The sequence below is a fragment of the Danio rerio genome, chromosome 12, assembly GCF_052040795.2.
Source record: "Danio rerio strain M-AB ecotype USA chromosome 12, GRCz13ab, whole genome shotgun sequence".
NCBI classification, from domain to species: Eukaryota; Metazoa; Chordata; class Actinopteri; order Cypriniformes; family Danionidae; genus Danio; species Danio rerio.
The window spans coordinates 29,053,845-29,068,574 of record NC_141032.1 but is presented as its reverse complement, the minus strand read 5'-3'; the positions used below and the strand labels follow the sequence as shown (position 1 = coordinate 29,068,574).

The 14,730-nt window shown below is 37.8% G+C and overlaps 1 protein-coding gene and 1 long non-coding RNA gene across 4 annotated transcripts in view; one reads left to right on the top strand and one right to left on the bottom strand.

Annotated features, from left to right (window-relative positions):
* The window catches only part of zeb1b (zinc finger E-box binding homeobox 1b), a 101,763-nt gene extending 88,228 nt beyond the window's left edge, over positions 1-13,535 (top strand). Inside the window, exons 4-8 of one of the 2 annotated variants that reach the window (XM_087274553.1) lie at positions 2,795-2,997; positions 3,386-3,497; positions 3,943-5,627; positions 5,717-5,897; positions 10,823-13,535. In XM_087274553.1, coding sequence (XP_087130679.1) covers positions 2,795-2,997; positions 3,386-3,497; positions 3,943-5,627; positions 5,717-5,897; positions 10,823-11,496 — 2,855 coding nt within the window. In that variant the 3' untranslated portion in view covers positions 11,497-13,535. 2 annotated transcript variants of the gene reach the window in all.
* Positions 1-14,730, bottom strand: part of LOC141376810 (uncharacterized) — a 100,907-nt gene that overhangs the window by 74,481 nt on the left and 11,696 nt on the right. The window lies entirely within an intron of this gene.

Genomic DNA, 14,730 nt, shown 5'->3' with positions numbered 1-14,730 from the left:
TCATTCTGAGAAATTACAGAATATTATTGTATAAAGGCTTGTCATGATGAGGATTTGTGCTGGTGGTATACTGTTATAAAAATTGTTGTGATAAGCGATATTATTGTCATTTTAGATCATTTTAATATAATGATTAAAATAGAGCACGATAAGGTAAAAAGCCAAAAACACTTTAAAACACTTATTTAAGGTTATTTAGATTCTATAATTTGATATAAAAATGTGCAGTAAATGTCCTATTATATATAATATTAAATAGGGATGCTTAAAACGATCGCTGAGCTGGCCCATCTCATGAACTGATCACAACTGTTTGTTTACGAGTTTACAAGCAGGGGACACATAAGAACTGAAATCTTTTTTACATAGACCTAAACATTCTGTATTTGGGGCGGTGCGGTGGTGCAGTGGGTAGTGCTGGGTTTCCTCCGGGTGCTCCGGTTTCCCCCACAGTCCAAACACATGCAACATAGGTGAATTGGGTTGCAGCCAAAAGGGTATTCGCTGCGTAAAATATATGCTGGATAAGTTGGTGGTTCATTCTACTGTGGCGACCCTTGAATAATAAGGGGATAAAGTGACCCTTGAATAATAATTGGCTGGAAATATTAGGGAAATTTTAATGTATTTATTTTTTTACTTTACTATTTCATATTATAACTTGTTGTAATATACATATTGTAATAAGCAGTAGTTTAGGTACCTATTTCCTCTAAGTAAAGAAGTAATGGGTATATAGATGTGCATTTTAATTCCATATGCGCTCCAAACTTCATTTAGACATGTTGAATTCTTCTTCCATGATTTGCAACGTTTCCAAAATGCTTTATTAGTGATTTTTCTTACCAATTTCTAAAATCAGTTTTTTCTATTTTGTTCTTCTGACCATGACATGTCTACACTAATGGTTTCAGGTGACATGTTTAAGGAATTATAGCAACATCTGTAATTTATTCTCTAAAATAAGTAAGGCAAGATCTCCACTTAAGTATCATACTTGACCTGTACTGAAAATGTGTTTTTGCATTAGCTTGAAGCATCTGAATCAGTAATCAGCTTTGGCCGATCACCATGACAAGAAATTGGTATTCAGTATCGGCTGCAAAAAATCCTGATCAAAGCATCCCTGCTATTAAATGTCCTATTAAAAACTTTAACATCGGTCAGGTAAAACGTAAATATCATTGTAAAATTGGTGAATTTGTAATTATATATCGCAACGGCAAACATTTATGAGGTAATCAACAAGTATTATACGATAAATTAATATATCGATATATAGGCCTAATTGTATGATGAATTTATGCTGAAGCCAAGGGTTCACAAGTCTTTGGAACTGTACAATAGCCACACTTCTCTTCCACAGACCACTAATGACTTTGGAATGATTTCATTTACACCTGCAACACCTGTGCAAATCTCCCATACCTGAGCTACTTTCTCACGTCCCTGTTGCTGTTTGTGTGACAGAGAACGTTTCACCTGACTGGACTGAGAAGGTTAATAGGTTACCTGTTAACAGGTAATATGTTACCTGTGTGAGAGCTGGACAGAAACCGTTCCAGGTGTTTTCTGCCCATTTTTCCATTTGAATAATAATTGAAAAAATGTTTTATAAATCTTGATAATGATAATGAACTCAAATTCTTTCCTTAAACGTAGACATGTGGTTAATTTGTTGATTTATATTAACAATAAATGTACTATAAATGGCATTTCAGTTAAACATATGAATGTCTTCATTAATGACATCAAAGAAAATGTATCTCACCAGCATTCCCTGTACTCAATAGACTTTTTTGGCATTTTTCCATTTTAATGTACTGTCAAATCTTCTCAGGTTTGTAATCTATGCTCCTTTTCTATCAGCCTCTACTAGCATATTTTCGCTTACTGTGTTTCCATTTAATCCATTGTGAATCTATATAATTGTTTCCCTCGTTGCCGTGGTATGCCTTAAGTTACCAGCTGCCAATCCTTAGTTCTTTTCATTTTAGCTGCTGCTCTTCATGCTGGAGACATTTCAGCATGTGAAGATGTCACACATTATAGATCTAATTTAACTCTCATATTCACATTCCTCAGCGAATTGATCAATGTGTATATTCACTCATGCATACAGTACATTGCAATAAATGATATCTATGCTAGAAATCCATGCATTGGGATTCTTTAATTACACATCTTCAGAAATATCTGAACATTAGAGTAAATAATTGTAAGCTAATTTGCATACATTTGCAAATACCAATAAACAACAGATTTTGTCATGTTTCGGACACAGTGCTCAGCATAATAGAGTACACCCATTTTGAAAATGAATATTTGTATCAGTTCCTCGGTGAAAATAGGCAATGTATTTCAGTGTATTTAAACAAAACAGATTTATAAAACAGAAAAATTTATTAAAATTATGTTTTAGTCACCAAACAAATATAGAAATTGAAAGAAAATACAATTAATTTCAAGCAAAATACTGCAAAAACTACAAAATTTCAACTAAATTAAAAATATATATATTTTTATTTTTGTGCTTCTCTTGATTTTTCCTCTTTTTTTAAATTTGTATTTAATATTTTTCTTTAATAACATAAATTTGACTGTACTAGTTTTTGGACTGTTATCGTAAGTTATTTTGTTAGATAAGCTCCAGATTTGGCTTCAGTACGGACAAATCTAATGTATATGCACAAATCTAACATTGTATGAAAAGAAATGAAAAGGAGAGTGTTAAAATTATCATATTCAATTCTACTCATTAATATGCTCTTCATTTCATTTCTCTCACTCTCAGGCACGCCAGACTCATTTTCTCAGCTCCTCACCTGTCCGTACTGCTCTCGTGGCTACAAACGTTACACCTCACTGAAGGAGCACATTAAATACAGACACGAGAAGAGCGAGGACAACTTCAGCTGCTCTCTCTGCAGCTACACCTTTGCCTACAGAACACAGCTGGACAGACACATGACCGCACACAAAGCTGGCCGAGAACAGGTATTCTGCACTTAATCTGTAATATTTTTGAGCATGTAATTGAATGAGATATTTTGGTTAACTACGTTAAAGCTAAAGTGTTCAAAGGGGCCAACTAGGGGGAATAGGTTAAAATTTAACACTATAATGTTGAAATCTAAGGATAAAAAAACAGACTCAAAATAGCAGGGTTTAACACATGGGTAATTCACAAGGCTTATATCATTCATGCAAGACATACAGGACAACATTAAAAGCTGTAAAGTGTATAAATGAATGCTGTTAAGCAATTAAACCATGCATGCATTTCAAATAATGGCCATTTGAAGATTTAAGTGCACTTACAAAAACATGACAGCAGTATTGTTCGCTCAAGTGTAATGTATTCTCTCTTGTGTGTTTTTTTTAGCGGCATGTTACTCAGTCAGGTGGAGGAGGGAATCGAAAGTTTAAATGCACTGAATGTGGCAAAGCCTTCAAGTACAAACACCACCTGAAAGAACACCTGCGCATCCACAGTGGTGAGGACTGCCTCTAGAATTTGCTAGAGTAGTGTATGTTGAATCTGTGTGTGTGTGTGTGTGTGTGTGTGTGTGTGTGTGTGTGTGTGTGTGTGTGTGTGTGTGTGTGTGTGTGTGTGTGTGCAAGCATGCATATACTGTATGTGTGCAGTTGTTTACTTCATTGTACCAAAATTTTAGGCCAATTCGGCATTCAACTACTTCAAAGAACTTCAAGTACTTACTGTCAAAGGCTTCTTAAGAGTTTTTCATCTAAATACTGCACACTTTTATGGGTTTTACTGTTTGAAGGAAAAAAAAATGCTTTTTCTGTGTCGTAGTTTCTTCTGAGGACTTTTTTTGATTATTAAAAAAGCTGTTATAAAAATGTTCTGAACAGTAAAACAATAGAGTTAAGTTGAAATACATCAAGTGTTGGTTCATCTGTTCATTTTGTGTTGTGCAGGAGAAAAGCCTTATGAATGCTCCAACTGCAAGAAGCGTTTCTCTCATTCCGGTTCCTACAGTTCCCACATAAGCAGTAAGAAGTGCATTGGTCTCATCTCAGTAAATGGACGACCACGACCTTCTCCTGCTACAGGGGCTGCCAAGACCCCGCAGTGCTCTTCCCCGTCCCTGCCAACCTCCTCCCCTACAGCACGAGTCCAAGTAAGAGACAAACTGGATAACAGCAAACCCCTTCAAGAGCAGCTTCCCTTGACACAGATCAAGTCTGAGCCGCTGGACTATGAGTACAAGCCTGTGGTAGTGGCCCCATCTGCTAGAGGCGTAAATGGCATGTTTCAGGGTGGGGCAGCAGCCCCTCTCCAGGGTGCCGTACAGGCTGTTGTGCTTCCAACTGTGGGACTGGTGTCCCCAATCAGCATCAATCTGGGGGACTTACAAAACGTGCTAAAGGTGGCAGTGGATGGGAATGTCATTAGGCAAGTGCTGGAAAGCACACAAGCTAAGGGGCAACAAGCAGGGACGGGGATTGTAGGAGCAGGAGGGATTGCCCAAGCTACCCAGCAAGTTATCCAAGCCATTAGTCTTCCTATCTTGGATCAGGATGGCAATGCTAAAATCTTCATCAACTATAGTCTGGACCCATCCCAAGCCCAAGCAGTCCTTCAAAGTCCAAAAAAGGAACCATTGGGGTCGAACACTGAGGTCTGCAAGGGTCAGAAGCTGCCTGAGGACCTTACAGTAAAGACAAATAGGGACAAAACCACCCTCACTGTGGATGAGAAGAGCATGTTACACAATGACATATTACTTAAGCACTGTGGTAAAGATGAACATAGGATTAACGGGAAAAATCTTGAGGAGAAGATGGACTTGGAAGGACTGTGTCCTGGTCAGCCTCCTCTGAAGAACCTTCTCTCCTTGCTCAAGGCTTACTTTGCCTTAAACAATGAACCCACTAAGGAGGAGCTGGCAAAGATATCGGAGTCTGTCAGTCTTCCAGCAGAGGTGGTGAAAAAGTGGTTTGAGAAGATGCAGCTGGGACAGATCTCCATAGACCCTTCTTCACCTCAGCATGAGGAGGAGCAAACCACTCCTGTGGATTTGGATGGTACTAAAGGTGCATCACCCAAACCAGACTTAGATGAGCAAATTAACTCAGAGAAGCAAGAGGAGAGGGAGTGCTGTAGCCCAGCGGAGGGCATTGCAGCCAGTGTGAATGGAATCGAGAGTGTCCCTGCATCCCCTTCACCACTAAACCTATCGGCTGATGGTCCTGTCCCAGCCAGGACTCTTGAGGAAGGCGAGGGACCTCTCGATCTGTCGCTACCAAAATCCGCTACTACAGCCTCTGTGGCAAGCGGTCATGCTAACACTGTTTACTCGGCTCAAGAGGAGCCGCTGAATTTGACTTGCACAAAGAAGGAACTGCTCAGTAATGCAAGCACCAATGCTGCCATATATGCCAGCCAACCAAGTGCCAATCCCATAAACATCATGACCACTCAACTGCCCACCCTAGTGGCTATCACTGACCAGGGACAGGCGCAATGTCTACGTGCACTTACCACCACTAAACAGACCATCCTGATCCCGCAGCTGACTTACAGTTATACCACTACATCCTCCAGCCCGGCAGGGACCGACACACCGCAGAAGAACATTTTACATGTCAATGGCATCAAGGTGAGGACTCAAATAGACATTCTTTAGCTGGGTATGGATACTTTGTTACATTTTTTAAATACTATGATATGCTTTCTCTCATGATGTAGGAGGAAAAACAGGAAATGGGGTCAGAGGCCACCTCTATATTGGAAGAACAGACAGACTCAGACTCAGGGCCGACCAAGAAGAAGATGAAAAGGACGGAGAGTGGGCTGTATGCCTGTGACCTGTGTGACAAAATCTTCCAGAAGAGCAGCTCGTTGCTCCGCCATAAATATGAACACACAGGTGGGATTCTCATATAGAGATAGATGATAAAGAAAGCAGTTAAGCCTGAAATTATACACAGGTTTCTTCATACACGCTGAGATTTCATAAAAATATGATTTGAAGTGATATTGAAGGGGAAATTATGACAGAGTACATTGTATTGCAGTAATTTTACCTATTACACAGGGAGCAGAACTGAATTTTAGGTTCCAACCGCTGTTAAATTACACGTGCTGGAGGGTGCGGTGACTTATTTTCCCCTCATCTGCTAGCCAAATACATTACCTTCTCGCACCGAACCCAGGCTGTTGCATCAGTTCTCTGTTAGTAATTTACACTCCTCCTCCCTTTTTTGCTCTAAAACATGAAAAAGTTTGCACAGCCAAGAGCAGGTCACCTCTCGCTGTTAAGATACCTGGCCAAAAATCCAGCAGCACTCATCCAAATGACATCACAGCGTCTTAAACCACAACTTCTGCTGTCTTTTCTCTCTCTCTTTTTCATTTGAAGCCACAGTTTATAAACTTCTAGGCCTTAGTGGAACTGGCCTGTCTTGTGCACTACAGCTTGTTTTGATTCATTGTTTGGTCTTATTGTCCATGGCTACATAAAAACATGTAATGCAGTCCTTAATGCCTTAAAGATCCAGGGTTGAAAGCTGGGTGTAGAGGGGTTTTTAGTGCTTTGTGTAGAAATTACAATAATCTTTTGTGGCTGGGACCATTTATAAAGTTCAGCTGTGTGACAGTTGTGTTTTAAGCATGCATCAAATTATATAAATTATCAACTCCAATTTCAAACTGTGGAACATCTTTGTCAGCCAGGTTAAAAAAAAAAAGTATATTTTAAATAAGTGGATGTGACAGATTTAACTAATTAAAGATGCATTCACATAAGCATAATTAGTACTGCATACAAAATTAAAACAAAGCAGGATTCTATTGGTCCACAAAATAAATCGCATGACCAGTTTTTCTTTCAAAATTGTTAGAATTGAGAGGTCTGCAATTTGCAAATATGAGGGATATATTAAGTTTGTGAATGTAACCTAAAATAAGACATAAATGAATAAAGCTATAACCTATAAGTATGATGACGGGAAGTTCAATTTATTTGAATATAGTTAAAATGTTACATATTAATTACCTAGCATAAATTACAAAACACATGCAAAAGATGTCATCTTGAAGACAAAACTATAATGCATCTATGAAATTATCAGAGACCCTGAGGATAAAATCATTGTTTAACTGGGTCTCCAGGCTTTGCAGTTTAAGGATGCGTTCACACCTGTAGATTGTTTTGTTCTGAAACAGGGATTAATATTGTTACAATGTTATTTTTTGTTCCTGATACGATTCGCTTTCACACGGAAAAGTATTTAAACGAAACAAAACAGTTAAAACAAGTCATGTGCGAGTAAACTCTCCTCACAATGTTCAGAATTTCAGGGTTTATTTTCAGAGTCCCACAGATTCTGCTCAGCTACATCATTATTTAAATTTATGATGATTAGCAATAAGGCATTATAAGTGAAAAGGTGCACTTTATTTTGACACCCACAGATATTGTCACCAAATATAAATAAGAGAGGTCAGACTTTCTCATACATGGCCTCATTTCAGTCAAGTTTTGCAAAAATCTATTTATTGAATCAATCAGTCTATATCAGCTGTAGGGAACCTATGACTCACGAGCCACAAGTAGCTCTTTGACCAAAATATGCGGCTCTCCAGCTGTCTTCCTTCAATATTATTTTACTGTTTAAAAAACCATAACCATCACTAAAAATCAGTTTCCTATCGAAAATACAGTTACAATCCCCTTTTAAATTGTAATTTTATACAGCAGAATGAATAAGAACTTAGTTAACAGTAAAAGGACATTTCGACCAATGTTTGTTTTTGGCAATGTGGATAAACTTGAATTGTGACACCATTAAAGGGCAATCAACTTATGTTTCTATGGTAACTTAAATTCAAAGAACATTCATGAGTGGTGATGGTGAAAATAAAAATAATCTAAATTGTTCTTTTTTCATTCATGGACTTCAGATTTGTTTATTTTTGAGTTGTGCATGAACATAAATTAAGGTTTTGTTAAAACTTGTATTATTTATAGTAATATAATAATAACAACAATAATAAAAACATAGTATTAGTAGTAATACTATAATATTTTAGTAATTTACAGTAATACAGTAGCAAATGCATTTTTAAAGAGGCATTTTGAGATATACAGTAAAGTCAGAATTATTATACCCCTTTGTAATTTTTTTCTTTTTTTAATATTTCCCAAATGATGTGTAACAGAGCAAGGAAATTTTCACAGTATGTCTGATAATAGTTTTTTTCTTCTGGAGAAAGTCTTATTTGTTTTATTTTAGCTAGAATAAAAGCAGTTTTAACTTTAAAAAAAAAACATTAAGGTCAATATTATTAGCCCCTTTAAGCTAGTTTTTTCCGATAGTCTACAGAACAAACCATTGTTATACAATAACTTGCCTAATTACCCTAACCTGCCTAGTTAACCTAATTAACCTAGTTAATCATCATGTCATCATGGCAAAGATAAAATCAGTTATTAGAAATGAGTTATTAAAACTATTATGTTTTGAAATGTGCTAGAAAAATCTGCTCTTTGTTAAACAGTAATTGGGGAAAGAATAAATCGGGCTAATATTTCAGGAAGGCTAATAATTCTGACTTCAACTGTATACACATCCAAATGGCTCTTTAAAAAAATGCATTTGCTAAAAAAACAGAAATGGCTTTTTGCTGAAAAAAGGTTCTCGACCCCTGGTCTATATAAAAAAGTGTGAGCTTTAAAATGACACATTATAGGGTTAGATTATAGAGAGAAATAACAGATTAACCAAGACTGCAGTCAGATCATGAAGCAAATCAATGTTGATCTTTCTTTCAAGGTGTCAGTGGAGAAATGAACAAAACAATAGACCTAATACAAAATAATATAATCAATCATTATCATTTCGGTCAATTTTTTTAACACATAAACAGCCCACTGTAATATTTCAGCAAGCTTTCACTTTCATATTTGACATGAAATGCACATTTACCAGTAGGAATAATGGCATCCTAGCCTACTCATCATTCTCTCTTCATTTAGTCTTATGTATGGCAGCTACATAGACATAATACACTGTGATGTAGCCTGGATTGTTTTGCTTTCTCACTACAATCAGTCTGCTCCAAAGTTAATTTCAGTCAAGCTGGGACTACCTCATTTAGGCGATCTTGGGATTGCTGGATTCACATATGCCAAAAAAAACACTCCAACTGGACAAATGAGACACGTTCCAAAATGTCTAGGTGTAAAACCACCATAAGATAGCTCATTTCACATGTCCTAGTCCTCAGGTAGTTCACTGGTTATATTGTAACGTCACAAGTCACACCTCCTTGAAATACAGTTAAGCAAGCTGTCCCGGTCCAATAACAGACAAGATTATTTAAGTCTCATATCCTCTGGTTTTAAGTCATCTGTTTAGCAAGTGGCAGCACCATGGATTAAAAATTGATGGTGAGCCAGTCCATGCATATGTATTTATTTCATTCATTTCTCTAGGTTTCGGGAAAGGATGTAATTGTACATTGCCCAGCATTTCTGGGTAGCTGCTGTCTGCATTCCAAGTCCCATATAAAGCTCATTTTCACCATGTTAACAGCCAACACTATGATTCCTGTCAGACAGAATGATGGTCAGTGACAGGGGCACAAATTATCAAAGTTATGATTGGTCGGAAAACCTGTCAATCCAGCAAACAGTCAATTGTACATGAGACACCAGCAGAACCCTGCAATACAAACTTTTTTTTACTGTATTTAAAATAAATAGAGCATCTGTAATTGTTCAAACCCCCTTTTTGTAATTTTTTGTGATAAAGAGGTAATTCTCGGAAATTTGCGAGCAATTTTGCGATAAATAAATCAGGTGTGCAATCTGACACAATGACAATGACACAAATCATAAAAATAAAGCTTCTTTATTTTGGTCTCTTGTCAAGACAAGATCATAAACTAGATCTAGAACGTAAAGGGATTAAGTCAAAGGAAGGTTGTAGAACTATTACTTTACTCCCCAGAGCATCTGACATCATGTACCCCACTCAGGACATGCGTTAGGTCTTCCCCTACCGTAATACACCCAAAACACGGATTGCCGTAAAACTCGTCAATAGGAGGGAAGTGTCTTCTCTCGTCAACAACAGAGAAAGAGTTAAACAAAATCATTTATTGATTAGATGTAAATCATATTAGCCATACATGTAAAGCAAAAATAATGTCCTTTAATCTGGTCATGTCCAACGGCCCTCATCCTTGAACCAATCTCCATCTTTGTAAGCTGCTTTGTTTTCCCTCCGTTCCACTGCTCTGTTTGTTAGATGTTTGCTCCCACTTTCTTTTGCAGTCTGAAGTGCATCAAACGCACAAAACACCCAATTCGCGTCACAGGATGCCCAATACAATTTTTGCATCGACTTCACATGTAAATCACTCGCGCTTCATCCACGTCTGCTTACTGCACAGGCTGCAAAACATTTCCTCCCACTCTTATGTAATGTAATAATTGTGTGAAATGTCATTATTTGAGAGACACTAAAATACATCACGGGCGCTGCGTAAGCAACATCTATAACTCATGTAAAACAATAAATTGCAAACTTAAATAAATATAATGTGATTATATGGTTTGGAATTGGATGTTTTATGAGATTATTTACATTTTTTTATTTTACGTTTAATTAAGAATTTTGCAGGATCACTAAAATTTGCTACTTTTTGTGATTTTGCATTGGATTTAGCAATGGCGGAATCGTGAAAAACTAGGGCATCTGATTATTGTATTTCACTTTGTATTTCTTTTAATCAGAAAAGTACTCCAAAATAAACATTAATGAAGTGTAATTTGATCTTCTGCAGGGAAGAGGCCTCATGAATGCGGGATCTGCAGCAAGGCCTTCAAACACAAGCACCACCTAATAGAGCACCTGCGCTTGCACTCTGGAGAAAAGCCCTATCAGTGTGACAAGTGCGGGAAACGCTTCTCCCACTCTGGTTCCTACTCACAACACATGAATCATAGATATTCCTACTGTAAGAAAGAGGCTCAAGGCCAAGGGCTAGGGCAAGGAGTGGAAGAAGAGGACAATCCTGGTGAGGAGCAGCCTCAGACAGGCAGTACAGCGACCTCGCCTCCATCCCACCTGGACTCAGATGAGCGGGGGAGCAGTACAAGGGACGATGAAAGCGAGGAGGAGGACGAGATGGGCTCAGGGAGCTTAGTTGACGAGGATGAAATTCAGGTAGTCAAGATTGGAGAGGAGGGAGATGAAGACGATCAGGGAGCAGATGAAGACCAGGAGAGGATGGAGGAAGATGGTGATGAGGAAGGTGAGGGTGAGACGCTGAAAGTCGTGGTGATGCAAGATGAATGTGAAGAGGATGAAAACGAAGAGGATGAGCAAACGTCGGAGGATGCCATGGACACCAGTGACCACACGGAAGAAATGACGGAAAGAAAGACCCCAGGGGACAATAAGAACATTGGTGAACATGAAGGAAACACAGCCGCTATGAATGGAGATGTGAAATGAAGATTCCTTACGACGGTGTTTTACAAAGTTACTAATTTGAAGGAACCAACAAAAAGACGTTTTCTTTCAGCAGATGTTTCTCTCTCTTCCTGAGAACTGACTGTGTTAAGAGGAGAATGAGACGAGGAAGAGTGCGTGACGCTCTTGCGCTGCATTTAAACCCACTACTGTGTATAAACCCCCAGGTGTGCCTGAAAAATACAAAAGAGTTACTCTTTTTCCACATAAAGACAATTTTCTGTGTTTGAGTATGGTTTGTACAAATGCAAAGTTTAACACAAAAAAACAAAAACAAAAATGACGCATATATGAACTGAAAGCTATACACGTTTTGGCTAATAATGTTTTATTACTAAAACGCCTTGGGTCAATTTCTTTTATCAGTATTACTAATTTTTTGTCACTCTCGGTTTACCCTCAGAAGCTGTACAGTTGGGAGAGAGAGATTTCTATACGTTTTTATTGCCAATGAACAAAACTCAGTATTTTCTTGCATTTAAAAGAGTATCCTGTGCACTACCATATTCCCAGTTTACCTTCGGAACACCTATGTGGGCCTTGTGTTGTTTAATGTCTACCTTCCAGTATTAGTGCCCCAGACGATATTCCTTAAGCCACGCTAGCGCTCGCTAGCACACCATTTGTCCATCGTCTCATTTCCCAACGAACTGTGAGCCTTAAATGTTAAAAGATTGATGTGGTAATGGTGGGAGGGCTTTCACGAATCCCCTAAAAGAAGCCAAGACATCAAAGAAAAACCTTAGTAATCCTGGACAGCTGGTTTTAGACGGTGATCGCCATCAGCTCCTTCCCCACCCATCATCCACCCTTATGCAAAAACATGCATGTTGGAAGTGCCATTGAACAGTGCTGTGCCGTTGCTGTGACGCCGTTGTGAAGCAGCACATTCGCGTGGGGCTCATGCTGTCTTCGTTTTTTTGGTAGCAAAATTTTGGAACCCTGCACCTAAACCACTAGTCCTAAGTGAAGGACAAGACTGCCTATTTCTTTTTCTTTTTTTAATCAATCCAGTAAGGACTACACTGCATCAAGAATTCAGGAAAGAGGATCGATAAGCAAAAAAGGAGAAAAAAAAATACGCTCTTTTTTCAGCCTTGAAGTATTTTCCCCTGTTTGGTGCACTTGTTTCTCTTGTAATCTTTAGCTGCACGACACTTTTTCTTCAGGTAACAAATGTAGGCAGATACGATCAACGAAGAATTCACTTTTAGTTTCTTTTGGGTCAGCCTTTTTACCTGTCAGTATTAATTTTTGTCTCGTTTGTATTGAAGTTTCTTTGTTGCTTGTTTCAGTGAACATTGTGTAAGTTTGTTTGTTTGTTTTGTTTTTCAGTAAAGGCAGTATTATCCCTCCCATCCCTCACCAGTATAACTTTACATTTTTAGTTTTAGAGACCTTTTATATTTATGTGTCTTATTTTTGTATTTTCGTTATGGTTATTTATTACACAATGTAGTGTACAATACTGTAGTTTGTATTAATACAATAATATATTTTAGTATGAAGAATAATTTCGAAGATAAATGAATTCAAAGCTGGGGGCGAAACTCCAGCATTTCGAGTGTTTTAAAACTGAAAAAAGTATTATTTTCAAAGTTTCTGAATGCACCGTTTGAAGAACAGAAAAAAACACACACCCCTAAAGTATATCAGAACTGTTACCTTTTACACGTCACTTTCATGTTTCTGTCTCTTACCCCACTATACTTTGAAGCTACTGAACGTCTAACTGTATGCTATACACGCATGAGTCTTTGCTGTTGTATCGAAAGATTGTCCCTCGCCATGAAACTGTGCTGCCCTTTTTAATGAAGCCAAAACATCATCAGTGTGTTGTTTTTATTATTGTTATTATTTCTGGTTGTGCCAATTTGTAACTTTGTCTACATCGAGGCAACAGTCTTTTGTATGTCCCTGTTTTAACCTTTTTTAGTGATAGCTTTTTTGTTTGATCGTTTTTCATTTCTTTGTTTTTTTAATGAATCCCCATCTCACAATAAAATACTTCAAGAATTCAACATGTACAGCTTTTCTAGCATATTTCCTTTACAGGAGATACAAATCTTCATATTTTGATTACAATGTATAATGAATTTGTTAGTGAAAAACCGAGACATTCACTTTGTATTCAATCCCTCAGCACTAACGAAAAGCATTGATTAGGATCAGGTTGCCATGCTGGGTTTTGGATGGAGAGTTTTGAATTATTAATGCAACGAAACATAAATCTATGATCTGACTAAAGTCTGAAAATGATTTTATGTGTGATGCTGTATAGAGAATAGGCTCAGCATTGAGCTGAGCTATTCTTGAGTGTCAAACTTTAAGAATTACCCTGCAGGCACACAACATCATAAGACGTTAATGTTAGGTTAGATTTATCATAATCCAACATCTGGTAGATGTCATAGTGGTAACGTCCACTCAACATCAAGGTGTAACATGATTAGACGTTGATATGTGGTTGATTTTAGGTTGTGTTGGGAAGTGACCAAAATCCAACGTCTGATAGATGTCATAGTGGTAACTTCCACACAACGTCATGGTGTAACATAATTAGACGTTGATATTTGGTTGGACATAGATGTCGGCCTGGCGTTGAGTTTTAACGTCAACCCAATTTTCATTTCCAAACAAAATCCAACGTCATGGGGTACAATGTCAATAAGACATCATGTTGACGTCCTGTGTCTGGTAGTTCAAAGCAGAACCTGGATTTTTAATGCAATTTTAGAAGGAAACGTTTGATTTCTGAATAAACTGTCTTTGAACATCTATCAAACTGTAGATTTGCCATGCCGACTTAAGCTGAACACTCTGAAAAACACACTTTAGGCTGGATATGTGTGCACACAGAATGAAACGAGAGCCCTGTGTCTCCTGCGGTAGCTGAAAGCTGATGGACAACAGCACAGGAACAAGCCAAGAGTGGAAGCAGAGAACAGAACATCCCCTGGGAAATTTAGCGGATAGCACAATCAAATACAAATAGCCTACATCTGTGCTCAAAACATTAGCCTTTACTTAAAAATCATGTTCATTTTAGCCTAGCACTGGATTTCACCGAGCGTAGGCTTGAGGATTAACGCCACAGTGATTTTCCCATCAATATTTTACTTGGATCGTTTCAGCACACTTGATTTTAATAAACAGTTTTATAGGTGGAACAAGCACAGTTCAAGTTGATTGTATTTATTGTAGAAAAGCTCTTCA